Source organism: Osmerus eperlanus, chromosome 2, assembly GCF_963692335.1.
Source record: "Osmerus eperlanus chromosome 2, fOsmEpe2.1, whole genome shotgun sequence".
NCBI lineage: Eukaryota > Metazoa > Chordata > Actinopteri > Osmeriformes > Osmeridae > Osmerus > Osmerus eperlanus.
Genome location: NC_085019.1, coordinates 15,144,545 through 15,159,427, shown reverse-complemented (window position 1 = coordinate 15,159,427; position 14,883 = coordinate 15,144,545). Strand labels below are relative to the sequence as shown.

Below are 14,883 nucleotides of genomic sequence, written 5' to 3'. Positions count from 1 at the left end.
TATATATTTTCTCCCTTATTTCATGATAGTCTGCCATTGGTACAATACTTGTTGGTCACAGATGCATTATGCATTCTTACTCAGCTGGTCCCTCGTCATAGGGGACTCAGATTACAGGAGCTTTTTTTGCATAGAAAACTAACCATTTTTAGGCCTGCTCTGACCTTGAAGGCCAGCTGCACTAGGTTTCTGGGCATAGGGCCATTCATATGCCTCATGAGATATAGCTGGGCTTTCTTGTTTTCTCTATGAAAGAAGCATATACACATAGTCATCTCTCGCACTCAGCCCCTAATAATCCAGATCTTCACATTTTGGGCTCAATATCTTCTACGTTTTAGTGGCAATAATAATCAGTCAACAGCTTTGCATCTGGTTTCAGTAATATAGCAGATGCTAAAAAAGGTGATTAAGAGTTTCATTTAAAATCATTTAAATCCATAATCATTACCAATCTTCATAATTACAACAGTGTGATGTTTTTCCCACAACAGTAGCAGCCATATGACTGTTATTGCGAGCCCCCGCACCCCCCTCCTCCTCCGCACATACACACACCACCATACTTATTCTTCGGAAATACGACTTCACTCGGTTAGTGATTAATACACAAATGCTCCAGAAAGAGCCTGCCCTGTTTCAGTCAGGGTTCAGGTAATTATGAATGTATTGGTCAAAAGATAGCTATCCTCCCTCACACTTTCAGCAGAACTAATAACCCTATATGAAGGTGTTTGTGTACCTGTGAGAGACTACTCTATGAAGGTGAGTATCTCTGTGTCAAGTCGTACTGGATGATGGTGTGTATCTGTGAGGTTGTAATGAATGATGTGTATCTCTGTGTCAGGTTGTACTGTATGAAGGTCTACGGCTTGTCTTCTCTCTGGAGACTGTTCAGAGGCAAGAAGTGGAACGTGCTCCGACAGAGAGTCGACTCCTGCTGCTACGACCTGGACCAGGTACGATACATAGCTCTCACAAACACTCACGCATACTTATGTGCCTATGGGGCGGTATCCGTGCCAGCGCAACTGCACATAGTGCATTCACCGCGTACCTGCTACGGGTGAAGTATGTGTACTTTGGTGAGTTTTAGCAAAAGCCATATGAACACTACACCTTAAGGCCGATTTATACTTCTCTGTTTTTTCGGAGACGGACACAGGGAACGTCCTCTCCGACGAGGAACTCCCTCCCCGTGCCCTCTCCGACCCCCTCGGAGAGCTCTACGTGCGCCTCCTGATTTTCCTGACTGTCCGTCCGTCCGTCATTTTACTGATGCCCCTTGGCTGTGATTGGTCCATATTAAGAACCGCTTGCGTCAGGGGCGGGGTTGCCGTGACCAACAAGACAAACAGAATCCTTTGACCGCCATTGCTGTAAGTTTACAACTCATATTTCAGATAAACAGTACATGTAAATCAGCATCTGAATTAAAATGTGACGAGAAATGGGAAGTGTAGTTGCTGAAAATGTGCTTATTTTATTGATGAAACGGCTAATTTGTAAATTTGCTCTGACTTTTCGATAACCTAGCTAGCATCGCAGTGCAGCGCCACCTACTCTTCTGGCAGTGAATTGTTTTCAGCACCCACAGCCTTCGGAGTACTATAAATTCAACCAATCCGTCCGAGTCCGTCTGTCCGTAACGGAGTCGGAGAAGTATAATTCGGCCTTTACAGTTTGATAGATAACTAGGCGTGCATATAGGCAGCCGTAATTAGTGCTGTGCATAGCGACATGCCAGCGCAGCACAGCAACCCCACCAAACACCTGCACGCCTAGACGCATTACCTCTTTAAGCTACATCAAGGGATCGCTGGTCCGAAATTTATTTCATGCCATGTTCCCAATCGCTACAATGAACAGCCTTAAAGGGATCATTTACTGATTTTATAGGCTATTTTACACTCTTCCTTAAGGTCTCCGAATAGGGTATGTAACATTGGTTGGGCTGAAAATGGCCCGGGTGCTGTTCTATGTGCCCTAATGCACCCTGTGAAATAGGGTTCCTATAAATAAGGTTTCCTCCCTTTTATGGTATGCTCATGAATATATAGATGAGCTGCGCGCTGATTGGTTGTTTACAACGAGTGAAGCTGCGGAGCAAAGACGCAACACTGCCAACAGCACTCACTGAAACATCGAAGGTGGAGACTTGAAATAAAAACATACAAATAAATCTATTGTCTACACAACACTGTTTTCAACAGATTGACTAGATATCATTTGAAATGATGACGTTAGTTGTTTCCACTTCTGTTGTTGAAGTGTGGTGGCTAGCTTTTTAGCCGAACAGGTGCGAAAGGATGAACGCAGGGAGTCTGTCCAAGTTTTCAGATGCAATGGCAAGTTTATTGATCAAGTCAGAAAGGCAACATACGTTAGGTCTCTCCGAGCACAAGATAGAGAGCCCACTTAACAATTGAATACAGACAGCATTTATAGTGCACAGAACGCCCCTGATCTACATGGCAGTTTAGCCTGCCATGGTGTGATTATCTTCTAAACCCCTAAAATGTCAGTTTGCCCTGCCCTCTGTTCTTCGTACAAGGTCTGCTCTCGTGGGTGCCTCTCGTTATCTCTTGTGAGCGTTTTAGTAAATATGTGATGTTCTCTCATTTTCACTGAGGCAAAATGTCAAGACAACCCTATATCATGGTGTTTTCCACTCAGCTTAACCTGAGGTGTCTTATATCCAGTTTTCGGCCTACGACATAACCCCCCTTTGAGAAGGTCTTCTCCCTCTCACTCTAAACAAGAGAACTGGATGTATAGTCGAGAGAAATTCCCCGAGCACCACCCAAAACGTTTAAACATTAAAAGAAACAAACAGAAAAATAATAAACAGGAATTTCAACAGTCTCGACTTATAGTAAGACACATCATTCGTTATGTAATTCAATGCTAACTTGGTTAGCTACAACTTATAGTATGCTAGTGTATTCAACTGAGCCTAGTGGTCCAAATTTGTGTAATGTGACAAGATATCCATTTGCTGGTACCTCGGTTCAGTGCTACTTGCCCTTGTGGTTAAGGTTATGTGGTTTCAAGCTATAATAAAATGATACCCGTATAACTGCTTCTTTAATCCTTATTTCTCCCACAGACCAATACACAGTCTAATATTCCTTAATGCCATTATGAGGCTAGTACATGAAATCCAGTATCTTAAACTTCTTCGCTAAAACCAGTTCCAAAAAGTGACCGACCCTCCATTACCCTCACAAGGTCCAAATAACCTTGTGTATGAGCACAGAGGATTCCGTCCATTGTTCACAACCTTCCAACAGTTGTAGTCCAAGATTCTGGATTAAAACTCCCCCAGGCCCCAGGCCCTTTTTGGAGGAGAAACCATGAATCAAAACATATAATTAATGCTTTGAAAGGGCAATCCTTCCAAATTTTACAACAATCTGTTTGTCCCAAAAAACAAATCTCTTAAAAATTTTAACAAAATAAATCAAAAATGCTGCCTCGCACGTGGGGATATTCTGTTTTATCATGTTCTCAGGTACGGTCAGCCACCGGTTGGTTTTCTCCTCGCACTCTTCCCAACCTAGGTGTGTAGAAGTGACATACAACTCCTCGGTCCTGGCCTTGGAGCATACATAAGTCTGACAACCCGTTAGCCTGTGCTGTGAACTCAGTCCACAGATACCTTTGAAGTGGGCTGGAGCAACTTTTATTTTTGACTGCAGGCCTTGCCTGAGCCAGTACTTGGGCTACACATTTTACATTATAGTCATTGCTGTACATGCCTTCTCCTAAAAAAACATCTCTAGAGTTTAGCCCTACCTTACCCCCCCCCCCCCCCCCCTTCACTGAGCAACTTGCTCAGTGAAAGGTTTTGCGGTGCTAGTGTGGGATCTGCGCCTTGTCCTCGCTCGGCCTCCTGAAGTTTGGAGGCTGCTCGCGTAGTGACGCTGTCAGGTTGTTTGGCGGGTTTGGACCTGGTTCGGGAACCTCGGTTTCCAGCCTCCCTTGGGATCCTGACCCTGGCACGTCCCTTGGATCTGGTTCACTTTCTCCCTCCTGGAATTGGATATACGCCAGGAACAGGATAGCTTTGGTGACCAGGAACACGCCAATTCGTTAGATGATCTTGGTGCATTAGTTTGCAGTCTGTCATCATAGTGGAGGTGAGTTTATAGAAACCGGGACAGGGAGATAGGTACGCAGCAATAGTAACTTAGCCCTCCAATTTGGAGTTTTCAGTTTAGTGATAGCTTTTGTGAAACTTCATCAGGAACAATGTGGTGGGTGTTGCATATACATCACCCATCCCTGCTTTGTTCTGCCAACCGCCAGTCGGTTCTCCATGCCATGACAGTAGTAGCTGGGAGTTTGTTAGCTCAGAGCCAACAGAACATTGTTATTGTCATAAACAAACCCCTGGTTCTATCACCTTAACCACGAGGCATATTTGTTAACAATTACTTTGGTTTCACATTTCGAATGTCAAAATTGCTGTGCATCCTTCTCTCCCCCGTGTCTCCCTGCGTTTCACTCACCCCCCTTCTTCCCAGTTGGAACGCAACCAGGGAAGGGATTGTTTGTTGTCCCGGCGGTTGAGTTTCATTTTCTGATCCCTTTCTTGGGAGCAGGTTTGAGTGACTTTTCGCCGTTGTCCAGGGTGGCTTGGTAAGACTTTCAAGCCCTGGATATGGTCCTTGGTCTTAAGCAACGACCACGCCCAGTCCTAGGACTGAGATTTAAACAACGTTATTTGTGTGCTTTGCTTTAGTACAGCACAGTCCTGTACTTTCACAGGGAGATCAGAGTCAATAGGCGTTATCAAGTCTGATCCGGGATTTTTAACAGTGATTCCAGATGAAACCACATGGTTGACCCTTGACAATGTACTGTTAGTCACAGTCGCTTGTGGCCCTGTGCACAGTTTCTAGGCGGAGTGTTCCACTTTCTCCGGTAGATTTTAAGAAGGACCCGGTCACCAGGCTGGATAGTGACTGGCTTGGGAGGTTTCTCCTCTCTCTCCTTCTCCTTCTCCCTCTCCCTTGGGATACGCCCTGGATAGATCCTGGACACCATGAACTCCTACACAACATCTTCAACAAGAGCTTCGGCATTGTTTAAAGATTAGACTTCCAATTTTATGAATCTTATTACTTTATCATTCATAATGTTTCTTTAGTGTGGCTGTTTATTTATCTACCAAATACTGTTTAAAGTTATCGATTTCAAGTTGCCTCCTACTCCTGGAGACCATAGTTCGAATTTTTGTTTGTCTTCCGTTACTCATTAACTCCCCCCTTCACATAGTAATGTGATCTATGCGATTCCTGCAAAGACAGAAGATAACATGTTTAATAGTGGCAAAACTCAATCCTTTATATTTTCTTCACATTTATCTAATATTTTCACCTCTTTCTCTTTTTGGGTCTGCTTTTAAGCAGAGTTGGGGACATTAATTAAACCTTGTTAAATGTTTTTTATCTTCTTGGCTCCCGTTCCACCACAGAAAATCCTTCAAACCTCTGGATTCCTGAAACAAGATCTGTCTACTGACAGTTAGTTCAGCATTCCAATGGCTACGTTTCTAATTGGTTCTCAATCTTAACCTGCTCAAATATCTTGAGCTTCACAATCATGGGGATAACCCCATGCGGCAGAAAAAATTGCGTTAGCTGGATTTTTACAGTGGTGGATACAGGTGTTTCCCTTTAGAGCATAACTAATCAAAATGTTAGTTGTTATGCAAATTTTTCCATCTTTCAACAAAACCGGCCTCTGGTTGTGTATGTGTTCCTACCTGGGGCCTCCATTCGGAGGGCAGTCACGTTATGTCTAAGGTGCATCGTAACTACACCTTGATAGCAGGATAGCAACATTAACTCTGCCCGTGGCTGGGCCCACAAATAGTGTGCTGCTGTCCACAGCCTCTTTTCACTGGGGCTCCCTCTGGGCCTCCATTTGTCGGTGGGCAGTCATGTTTGTAGTGTCCTGGTTTCCCACATCTCCAGCAAACCCTTTCCTTCTCGACTTTTTGCTGGGTTGGGTTTCCTTGGTATCCCCTGGCTCCCTTCACCAAAGTCCTTCTGGGTAGGGCAGAGCTGGAACTCATTTGGCCACCATTGGGTGCTGTGGCTGGGAGAGTCTGGTCAGTGTGTCTGGTTGGGCTCGCTCTGCCTCCTTTCCTCGTTGCCATGGGAGGCAGCTTTGGAACAGTGGGCTCGGATGATCTAGACTTGATACAAGTATATGATTAACCATCCGAGCAAAAAAAACCCTTTCTCCGTTTCTCAGCTATAATGAGATATGAATCGGGTTAAAACCTCAAGACTATACCCCTAGTTAAATAATGTGTTAGTTTATTGCTATATGTGTGTGGCAGAGGTCTTGTTGGACGGGAAAACCTTTTTGCAAATGCAATTTTTGACACACATATTTTATTTGTTTAATAAACCTCCTCAATGAACAACTCGGGTGTCTAGTTTGTTTGAACACTTCCTCGTGCTTGTGCCAGGCTCCCTTGCCCCTCCGTCTGTAATTTCAGAGAGAACAGATGTAAGACAACTTACATTTAATCATTCCTTAAAAAATTCTACATTTACATATTCCGTTTTATGGGACAATTAATAAACAGTTTATTCTATAAGTTCTGAACATCGTTAATTTTATTATATTTGATTCCATTCCTTCAATCCCTGCACGTACCTTCATAACGACTTTCCTTGACCTTTCAACATCACTCCTTTTCTTCAATCTAAAGTTTACAGCCTCTTTTTCCCTTTCTACAAACTTGTTCCCATACACGTACCTTCATTTAAAACTTGCTTTCATCCTTTCTTCAATCATCCGTTATTTTTATCAATTTTAACAGTTCATAAATATTGTTTATTTTTATCTGACTCCATTCCCCAAACATTGTGATGCTGTTAGTTTTAGCAAATATTAACATAACTGGTTATGTATTTATTTTTAGGTTCTTTCAGCTCCTGCAAGAATACATCATAGACTATTAAAAAGTATTATTTCTTTAGCCTTTTCCTGTCTGGTGCTGTCGGATACCGTTTCACAAATTCTATTTCACAATGTTTAATACAATTTAATTTTAATCATTCTAATTAGATTTAACCCCGTGATTATTTATTGAAGCTCTTTTCTGTGTTTGCTCGACGCGTCTTAAAAGATACCGGTTAATGACTTCCTGTATTTTAACTTTTTAGACTAAGAATGTAGATTATAGGCCTAATTTCTCTGCTTTTACCTTGTTTGTTTTAAGTACACAAAACTTCCAGAAATGAACTAGTTCGATTATCCTCATACATGATTACTTCTTAAATTACAATTCTTCTAGACTTGTAGGGTTGTTTGTTTATTTTCCGCAAAAATTGTAAATGCTATTGTTATGGTTTTTCCCTAATCCTATTCCGTCGAATTCAAACAACAAGTCTATAATTTAGCTGTATTTTAGATTTGGCAAAATTAGCCTAAATACGCACGCATTTTTTATGAATAACATTCCAATTCTATGCGGTTTTCTGTTACCTCGTTTTTTATTCTTGCTCTACTCGGTAACAAAGTTTATTTGAAATAATCCTCCCTACGTCTATTTCAACTAAGATTTGCGTCTTAGGGACAAAATGTGCGTCCATCATAATCCCCCACGTCACAACGCTGCTTTGACAAGATACACGTCTCCGCGATAGTAGAAAGCTTAGCACATATACATTTATTCATCATTCATTCGGGATATTGACGTACATGGGGTTTTGACAAGACAAATTCTGCTTGATGCAACATGGCTTACGTCTTTGCATCTGAAAACATGTAACACTGCGCCTTCTGTTCATTTAGCCATATCTACATTTTATAAGTAATTCTCTTACCTTATCAAAGATGTAGGTTTTTGGATCACGTTTGGGGGTCGCCAATTTGTGGTGGCTAGCTTTTTAGCCGAACAGGTGCGAAAGGACGAACGCAGGGAGTCTGTCCAAGTTTTCAGATGCAATGGCAAGTTTATTGATCAAGTCAGAAAGGCAACATACGTTAGGTCTCTCCGAGCACAAGATAGAGCCCACTTAACAATTGAATACAGACAGCATTTATAGTGCACAGAACGCCCCTGATCTACATGGCAGTTTAGCCTGCCATGGTGTGATTATCTTCTAAACCCCTAAAATGTCAGTTTGCCCTGCCCTCTGTTCTTCGTACAAGGTCTGAGCTCTTGTGGGTGCCTCTCGTTATCTCTTGTGAGCGTTTTAGTAAATATGTGATGTTCTCTCAGTTTCACTGAGAGGCAAAATGTCAAGACAACCCTATATCGTGGTGTTTTCCACTCAGCTTAACCTGAGGTGTCTTATATCCAGTTTTCGGCCTACGACAGAAGCAAATGGGATCGACTTAGGTGGGTAACGTTAGCACTACAGCTTAGCAAACAAACTATCGTGATTCAACTCAGCTTCAGTTAGCTCTAGCTATCTTGCTGAAAAATATATCTGGACAAACATGCATCTTGAATTGTAGATTTACATGACAACACAGGTTATTTATTTGAATGAAACAGTCAGGAACATGAAATAACGTTAGCCCCATTGCCAATAAACTAAATCATCACACATTCTACCGATGCTAGATACAGGCAGGATACGTTAGCATTGCTAATATTCGCTCTGGATAAGAGCGTCTGCTAAATGACTAAATGTAATAACTGTTAGCGACACTATGCTTTACATTGTCCCATGTTATCACAAATGTCCTCGGTGAAATGGTTCGAGCAAATGTGTAATTCAGTGTCAAACTGCACAGGGATCTTCTCATAGACAAACATCACAGCCCGTCGAGTGTTTGGTTCCTTAGGAAGACTCTGAAAAGTGTCAGCATTCCCTGTAAAGCCTGGAACACTGCATTTACCACCGTAGTCCATTTTCAATATCTTTGAAAAACGTTCTTCTTTGTAATTCTGTGGAGGTGCGCACAGCAAATTTTTGGGCGTGACAAAGGTACAGATCAGAGCCAAAAAAGGTTGTGCTACATTTGTGACGTCACAAATGTAGCTTTTTTGAAACCGATCTTTTTACAGTTGCAGTTTCAAATTGTTAGATTTAGATAGGAAAGAGGTGTCAATGGACTTTGACACCTGTTCTACTTTTTTATAAAGTAATCAAATTAATATTGAGCAGAATTAAGTTCAGCCTATTGGTTCAGCACGCCACAACGGCCCCAATTTCTCATGTGGCTCTTCGGGAAAATTAACTGCCCACCCCTGGTCTATAGGGACTGTGAGTTCGAGTCTCAGCTGAGGTGGCTTTTGCTAAACTGCATTTCGTTGTCTCAGTACTTGAATGACAATAACGTTTAATCTAATATGATTCTTAGTAGTGCCCAATTATAATTATATTGTTGATAGCAGATTCACTGGCATAGCTATGTTGCCGAACATAATAGCAGTAGACCCGAATTAAAGATGTTAATACCCATGTAAAGAAAGAATGCATTAGTTATCTTTCTTGGGATCAGTGATCCCTTGATGCAGCCTAAAGAGCTAACAGTCTAGGCGTGCTGGCGTTTGAAGGCGTTGATGTGCTGCGCTGACACATTCGCTACAAACTGTGCACAGCTCTAACAACGCCTGTACGCACGCCTAGTTATCTATTAAACTGTAAGGTGTAGTGTTCATGTGACATAGGTGGCGCGTATTTGTACGTATGTCTGGGGTAGTGTTCATTAGATGCACGTGCTGTGCACACGTCTTCGCAATACGCGTGCACATAGCCAGCGTGACGTGTGCATCACGCCTGTGTGTCCATTGGGAGTCTATTTAAATTCCTGGCGTGCGTTCAGATCACGTTCAGAGTTATGATCGTGAGATCGTAAGTAGGCGCTAGTAAGGCGCTTTCAATATAATTCAGTGGCAGTGTCACAGACGCCCCTCACACACACAACCACATATTAAGCACTCACACTGACCTGAATGAATAATAACACACACCTTCACACACACTCACATACACCACAAAATAATGCACATGCAATGCAAACCTCATACACACACTCCTGGGCCAGGTACCGGACCCTCATCATACACACATCCTGTGCTTACACTTGCTACCTGTTTTCAATCTCTCGTCCGTACGTCATCCTGTGTTTCAGCTGTTCATTGGGACACTACTCTTCACCATCCTGCTGTTCCTCCTACCCACCACCGCTCTCTACTACCTGGTCTTCACTCTGGTGAGTCTCAGCCCACATCCCAACCCGTAACTAGTAACCCCCCCCCCCCCCGGTTACTCATCCATTAAGTACATTTACCATCTAGACTTCCCACAGCCATGCATACAATATATCATGCTAATCTCTCTAATGCGATGGCTGGAACAGCTTCTCTTTTACTTTGGAGAGGCATCTGATGTCAGATGGTAGATTTGATGAGGCTACTCACAGCTGGCTTTCCTTGAGTCCCCACAAATAAGGCACACTGGCTTGTTACTTCAACAAAAATTATAAATTTGAAATGTTGAAATTTGTCCATTTCCCTTGGAAAGCACAAAATCCACCATCTGCATTTCTTTTTTAACAGTCGCCATAATGCTACGTGTTTGTTGCGATCACACTGACCGTGACCTAAACACCTGATTCTCCTGTTTTATATTAATTCCTTTTATCGTAGCAAAAACTGTATTGCTGTCCAGATTAATTAATTAATTGCCTCGCGGGCCAGATCAAGCTGTCTTGGGGGCCCACATACAGCCCGGAGGCCGGACATACCCCACCCCTGGTCTAGCCTAAGGCCTTACCGCACCACAGGGACCCTGGTTTGATTCCTGCATGCTCTTCCCTCTCTCAATTCCTCTCTCGATTCCTGCTCTCCCCGCTAACATGAACTCTACCCAACGCTGTCTCTCAGCTCCGCCTGGTGGTGGTGCTGTTCCAGGGCATTCTCCACCTCAGTGTGGAGTTCATCAACTCATTCCCTCTCTTCGCCATTGGCCTGAAGGTAGCCAGGCCCTACCATTTAGCAGGTGAGGGAGCGAGGATGGGTGGATGGATGAGAGTGATGGGACGGGTGGATGCATGGGAGTAGACCAATAGATGAAGAAATAAGAAAGATTTTATGGAACAGCAGAATTAAATGAGGAAGGAACACCTAGCAATATGTTTGGATGAAAATATAATGTTGGTGAAAGATACACACTTATCTGTGTGTGTGCGCGCAAGTGTGACCGACTCTGACACTATATCTTGCAGCGGGGGTAAAGTTCCGGGTGCTCTGTGAGGAACCAGGCACACCACTTCATCTGATGATGGAGGTACGACTTCTCTCTTTTTATTCCTCTAATCCCCCCTCTTTTCCTCTGTCTCTTTCTCACACACACACACAAAGACACACTGTGAACCACAGTATCCACAGTTTTTCTTTGGATGTCCCTACTCTTACATACTTGACATGCTCTCTCCGTTTTTCTCTCGTTTCTCTATCTCTTATCTTTTTCTGTTGCTTTTTTTTTCTTCCTTTATCTTACTCTCTCTGTGTCTCTCTCACTCCTTGTCCTGCTCTCCTTATTTCCCTTTTTCTTTATCTGTCACTTTCTAATCCCCGCCCATTCCATCTCTCTCTCCAACCTCCCCATTTAGATAAACCCTATCAGCTGCAGCACTGTGGTGCAGACCTACCGGATGCCCACCTACAGCTGTTACCCCAAAGACTCCTGGGGAGCACTGGTTAAGAAACTCTTTCTAGGGGAGCTCGTCTACCCGTGGAGACACAAGGGAACCAAGATTGACTGAAGAACACTAGTGAGGAGATGAATACGATGCAGAGGGGAGAGGGTGAGGAAGTAGATGTGGGAGATAAATGGACTAGACAAGTAATACTCAGGTTAGTTGAAGACTCATGAGCAGGAGAGAGGGAGTGTAGGAGCGCCATATAGAGCAGAGGGAGGTGTGTGGGTGGGGGGGGGGAGTGCGTGGACAGGGTTTCGTTTTACAAATGAACAAACGTGTGTCGATGTTACAGAAAAGGGGGACGATGATCCCTGACTAACAATCAGGTATTTGAAGCATTCACTGCACAGATGAAGTAGTCTTATTTAACCCTAGATTTCTTTTTCTTACATTTCATAATTAGACAAAACCAGTTTAATGTTATTCCATTCCGAATGTGTAGAGAAAGGGTTTAATGTTAGACTTTGTCAACAAAAGTTTATTGAATAAATATGTGTGTTCATTTTTTTGCGTTTTCCTATGCATTTGACAGTTGTCATGACTTCCTGTTGTGTTCATCAGTAGGAATCAACCTTCCAATTGTTCCATGTGAAATGCATAGAAAGATGACTATAAAATGCATAGAAGATGATCCTCGTTCCATCTCTCCTAACTTTCTAGGGGTAAGCCCTCCTGGACCATTCCCTAGGTGTTCTATATATAATACTTTCACCAACACTCCAATTGGCAGCTAGCGCTATCCCTAGGAGAACTTTATGGTTGTGATTCACCTCTGTGTTATAAACCCATAGATCATGGTACTTGGCATGGGCAGGGCAGATTGTACAGGTTTGTCCAATCAGGTGGCTGCTCACTTTGTCCTGGCCTCAGTGTGTGTCAAGTTGCCCTGGAATCCAATCATAATAATAGCTAACCTTAAGTGATAGTACACTTGTATGCTATGTATTTCCATTTTTACATCTAATTTGTCCTTTCCATTAACATTTAGTTTTCTCCTGTGCCAAAGTGTGTTTACTTATCTTATTTTTAAAACAGATTTTCAATCATTTCGACTTGAAACAGAGACATTATTAATTTTTTGTTGGCATTGTTGTTTGATTTCACTTGATATTGTATTGTTGAATATCAGTCTTATCAGTGTTTGTGTTCCACTACCATTTGAATAAACTATGGATTATTTACAAAACTACGTTGTTTTTCCTTATGTCTTTATATAATCTGACAACATGGATCATAAAGGCTACTGTGCCGTTAGTGTTCCATCCATCCATCCATCATCTTCCGCTTGTCCGGGGGTCGGGTCGCGGGAGCAGCAACCTAAGCAGGGAGGCCCAGACTTTCCGCTTGTCCGGCCACTTCCACCAGCTCTTCCTGGGGGACCCCGAGGCGTTCCCAGGCCAGCCGAGAGACATAGTCCCTCCAGCGTGTCCTGGGTCTTCCCCGGGGCCTCTTCCCAGTGGGACGTGCCCAGAACACCTCACCAGGGAGGCGTCCAGGAGGCATCCTTATCAGATGCCCGAGCCACCTCAACTGGCCCCTCTCGACGCGGAGGAGCAGCGGTTCTACTCTGAGCCCCTCCCGGATCACCGAGCTTCTCACCCTATCTCTAAGGGAGAGCCCGGACACCCTGCGGAGAAAACTCATTTCGGCCGCTTGTATTCGCGATCTCGTTCTTTCGGTCACTACCCACAGTTCGTGACCATAGGTGAGGGTAGGAACGTAGATCGACTGGTAAATAGAGAGCTTCGCCTTTCGACTCAGCTCCTTCTTCACCACAACGGACCGATGCAGAGCCCGCATCACTGCGGACGCCGCACCGATCCGCCTGTCGATCTCGCGCTCCATCCTTCCCTCACTCGTGAACAAGACCCCGAGATACTTGAACTTCTCCGCTTGGGACAAGATCTCCTCCCCGACCCGGAGATTGCACTCCACCTTTTTCCGGTCGATAACCATGGCCTCAGATTTGGAGGTGCTGATTCCCATCCCAGCCGCTTCGCATTCGGTTGCGAACCGCTCCAGTGAGAGCTGGAGGTCACGGCCCAATGAAGCCAACAGGACCACATCATCCGCAAAAAGCAGCGACCCGATCCTGAGGTCCCCAAACCGGACCCCCTCAACGCCCTGGCTGCGCCTAGAAATTCTGTCCATATAAGTTATGAACAGAATCGGTGACAAAGGGCAGCCCTGGCGGAGTCCAACCCTCACCGGGAACAAGTTCGACTTACTACCGACAATGCGGACCAAACTCTGGCACCGGTCGTACAGGGACCGAACAGCCCCGATCAGGGAGTCCGGTACCCCGTACTCCCGGAGCACCCCCCACATGAGCCCCCGAGGGACACGGTCGAACGCCTTTTCCAAATCCACAAAACATGTGTAGATTGGTTGGGCGAACTCCCATGCACCCTCCAGAACCCTGCCGAGGGTATAGAGCTGGTCCACAGTTCCACGGCCAGGACGAAAACCACATTGCTCCTCCTGAATCCAAGGTTCGACAATCCGACGGACCCTCCTCTCCAGCACCCCTGAATAGACTTTCCCAGGGAGGCTGAGGAGTGTGATCCCCCTAAAGTTGGAGCACACCCTCCGGTCCCCCTTTTTAAAGAGGGGAACCACCACCCCGGTCTGCCAGTCCAGAGGCACTGTCCCTGATGTCCACGCGATGTTGCAGAGTCGTGCCAACCAAGACAGCCCTACAACATCCAGAGCCTTAAGGAACTCCGGGCGGACCTCATCCACCCCAGGGGCCTTGCCACCGCGGAGCTTTTCAACCACCTCGGCGACCTCAGCCCCAGAGATAGAAGGGCCCCCCCCAATGTCCCCAGACTCTGCCTCCACGTCGGAACGCGTGTTGGTGGGATTAAGGAGGTCTTCAAAGTATTCCTTCCACCGATCCAGGACGTCCCCCATCGAGGTCAGCAGCGCACCATCCCCACCATATACAGCGTTGACAGTGCACTGCTTCCCCCTCCTGAGTCGCCGGATGGTGGTCCAGAACCTTTTCGAAGACGTTCGGAAGTCATTCTCCATGGCCTCGCCGAACTCCTCCCACGCCCGGGTTTTTGCCTCCGCGACCGCCAAAGCCGCATTCCGCTTGGCCTGCCGGTACACATCAGCTGCCTCTGGAGTCCTACCAGCCAACAAAGTCCGATAGGCCTCCTTCTTCAGCTTGACGGCTTCCCTCACCTCCGG

General features: G+C 44.8%; 1 protein-coding gene across 3 annotated transcripts in view; it reads left to right on the top strand.

Annotated features, from left to right (window-relative positions):
- pigq (phosphatidylinositol glycan anchor biosynthesis, class Q) overlaps nt 1–12,868 on the top strand; it is a 56,010-nt gene extending 43,142 nt beyond the window's left edge. For all 3 annotated transcript variants that reach the window (XM_062453549.1, XM_062453558.1, XM_062453566.1), the window contains 5 exons: nt 848–959; nt 10,117–10,197; nt 10,871–10,985; nt 11,212–11,273; nt 11,599–12,868. In XM_062453549.1, the coding sequence (XP_062309533.1) occupies nt 848–959; nt 10,117–10,197; nt 10,871–10,985; nt 11,212–11,273; nt 11,599–11,751 (523 nt within the window). In that variant the 3' untranslated portion in view covers nt 11,752–12,868. The remainder of the gene's footprint in view (nt 1–847; nt 960–10,116; nt 10,198–10,870; nt 10,986–11,211; nt 11,274–11,598) is intronic.
- The last annotated feature ends 2,015 nt before the right edge of the window (nt 12,869–14,883 follow it).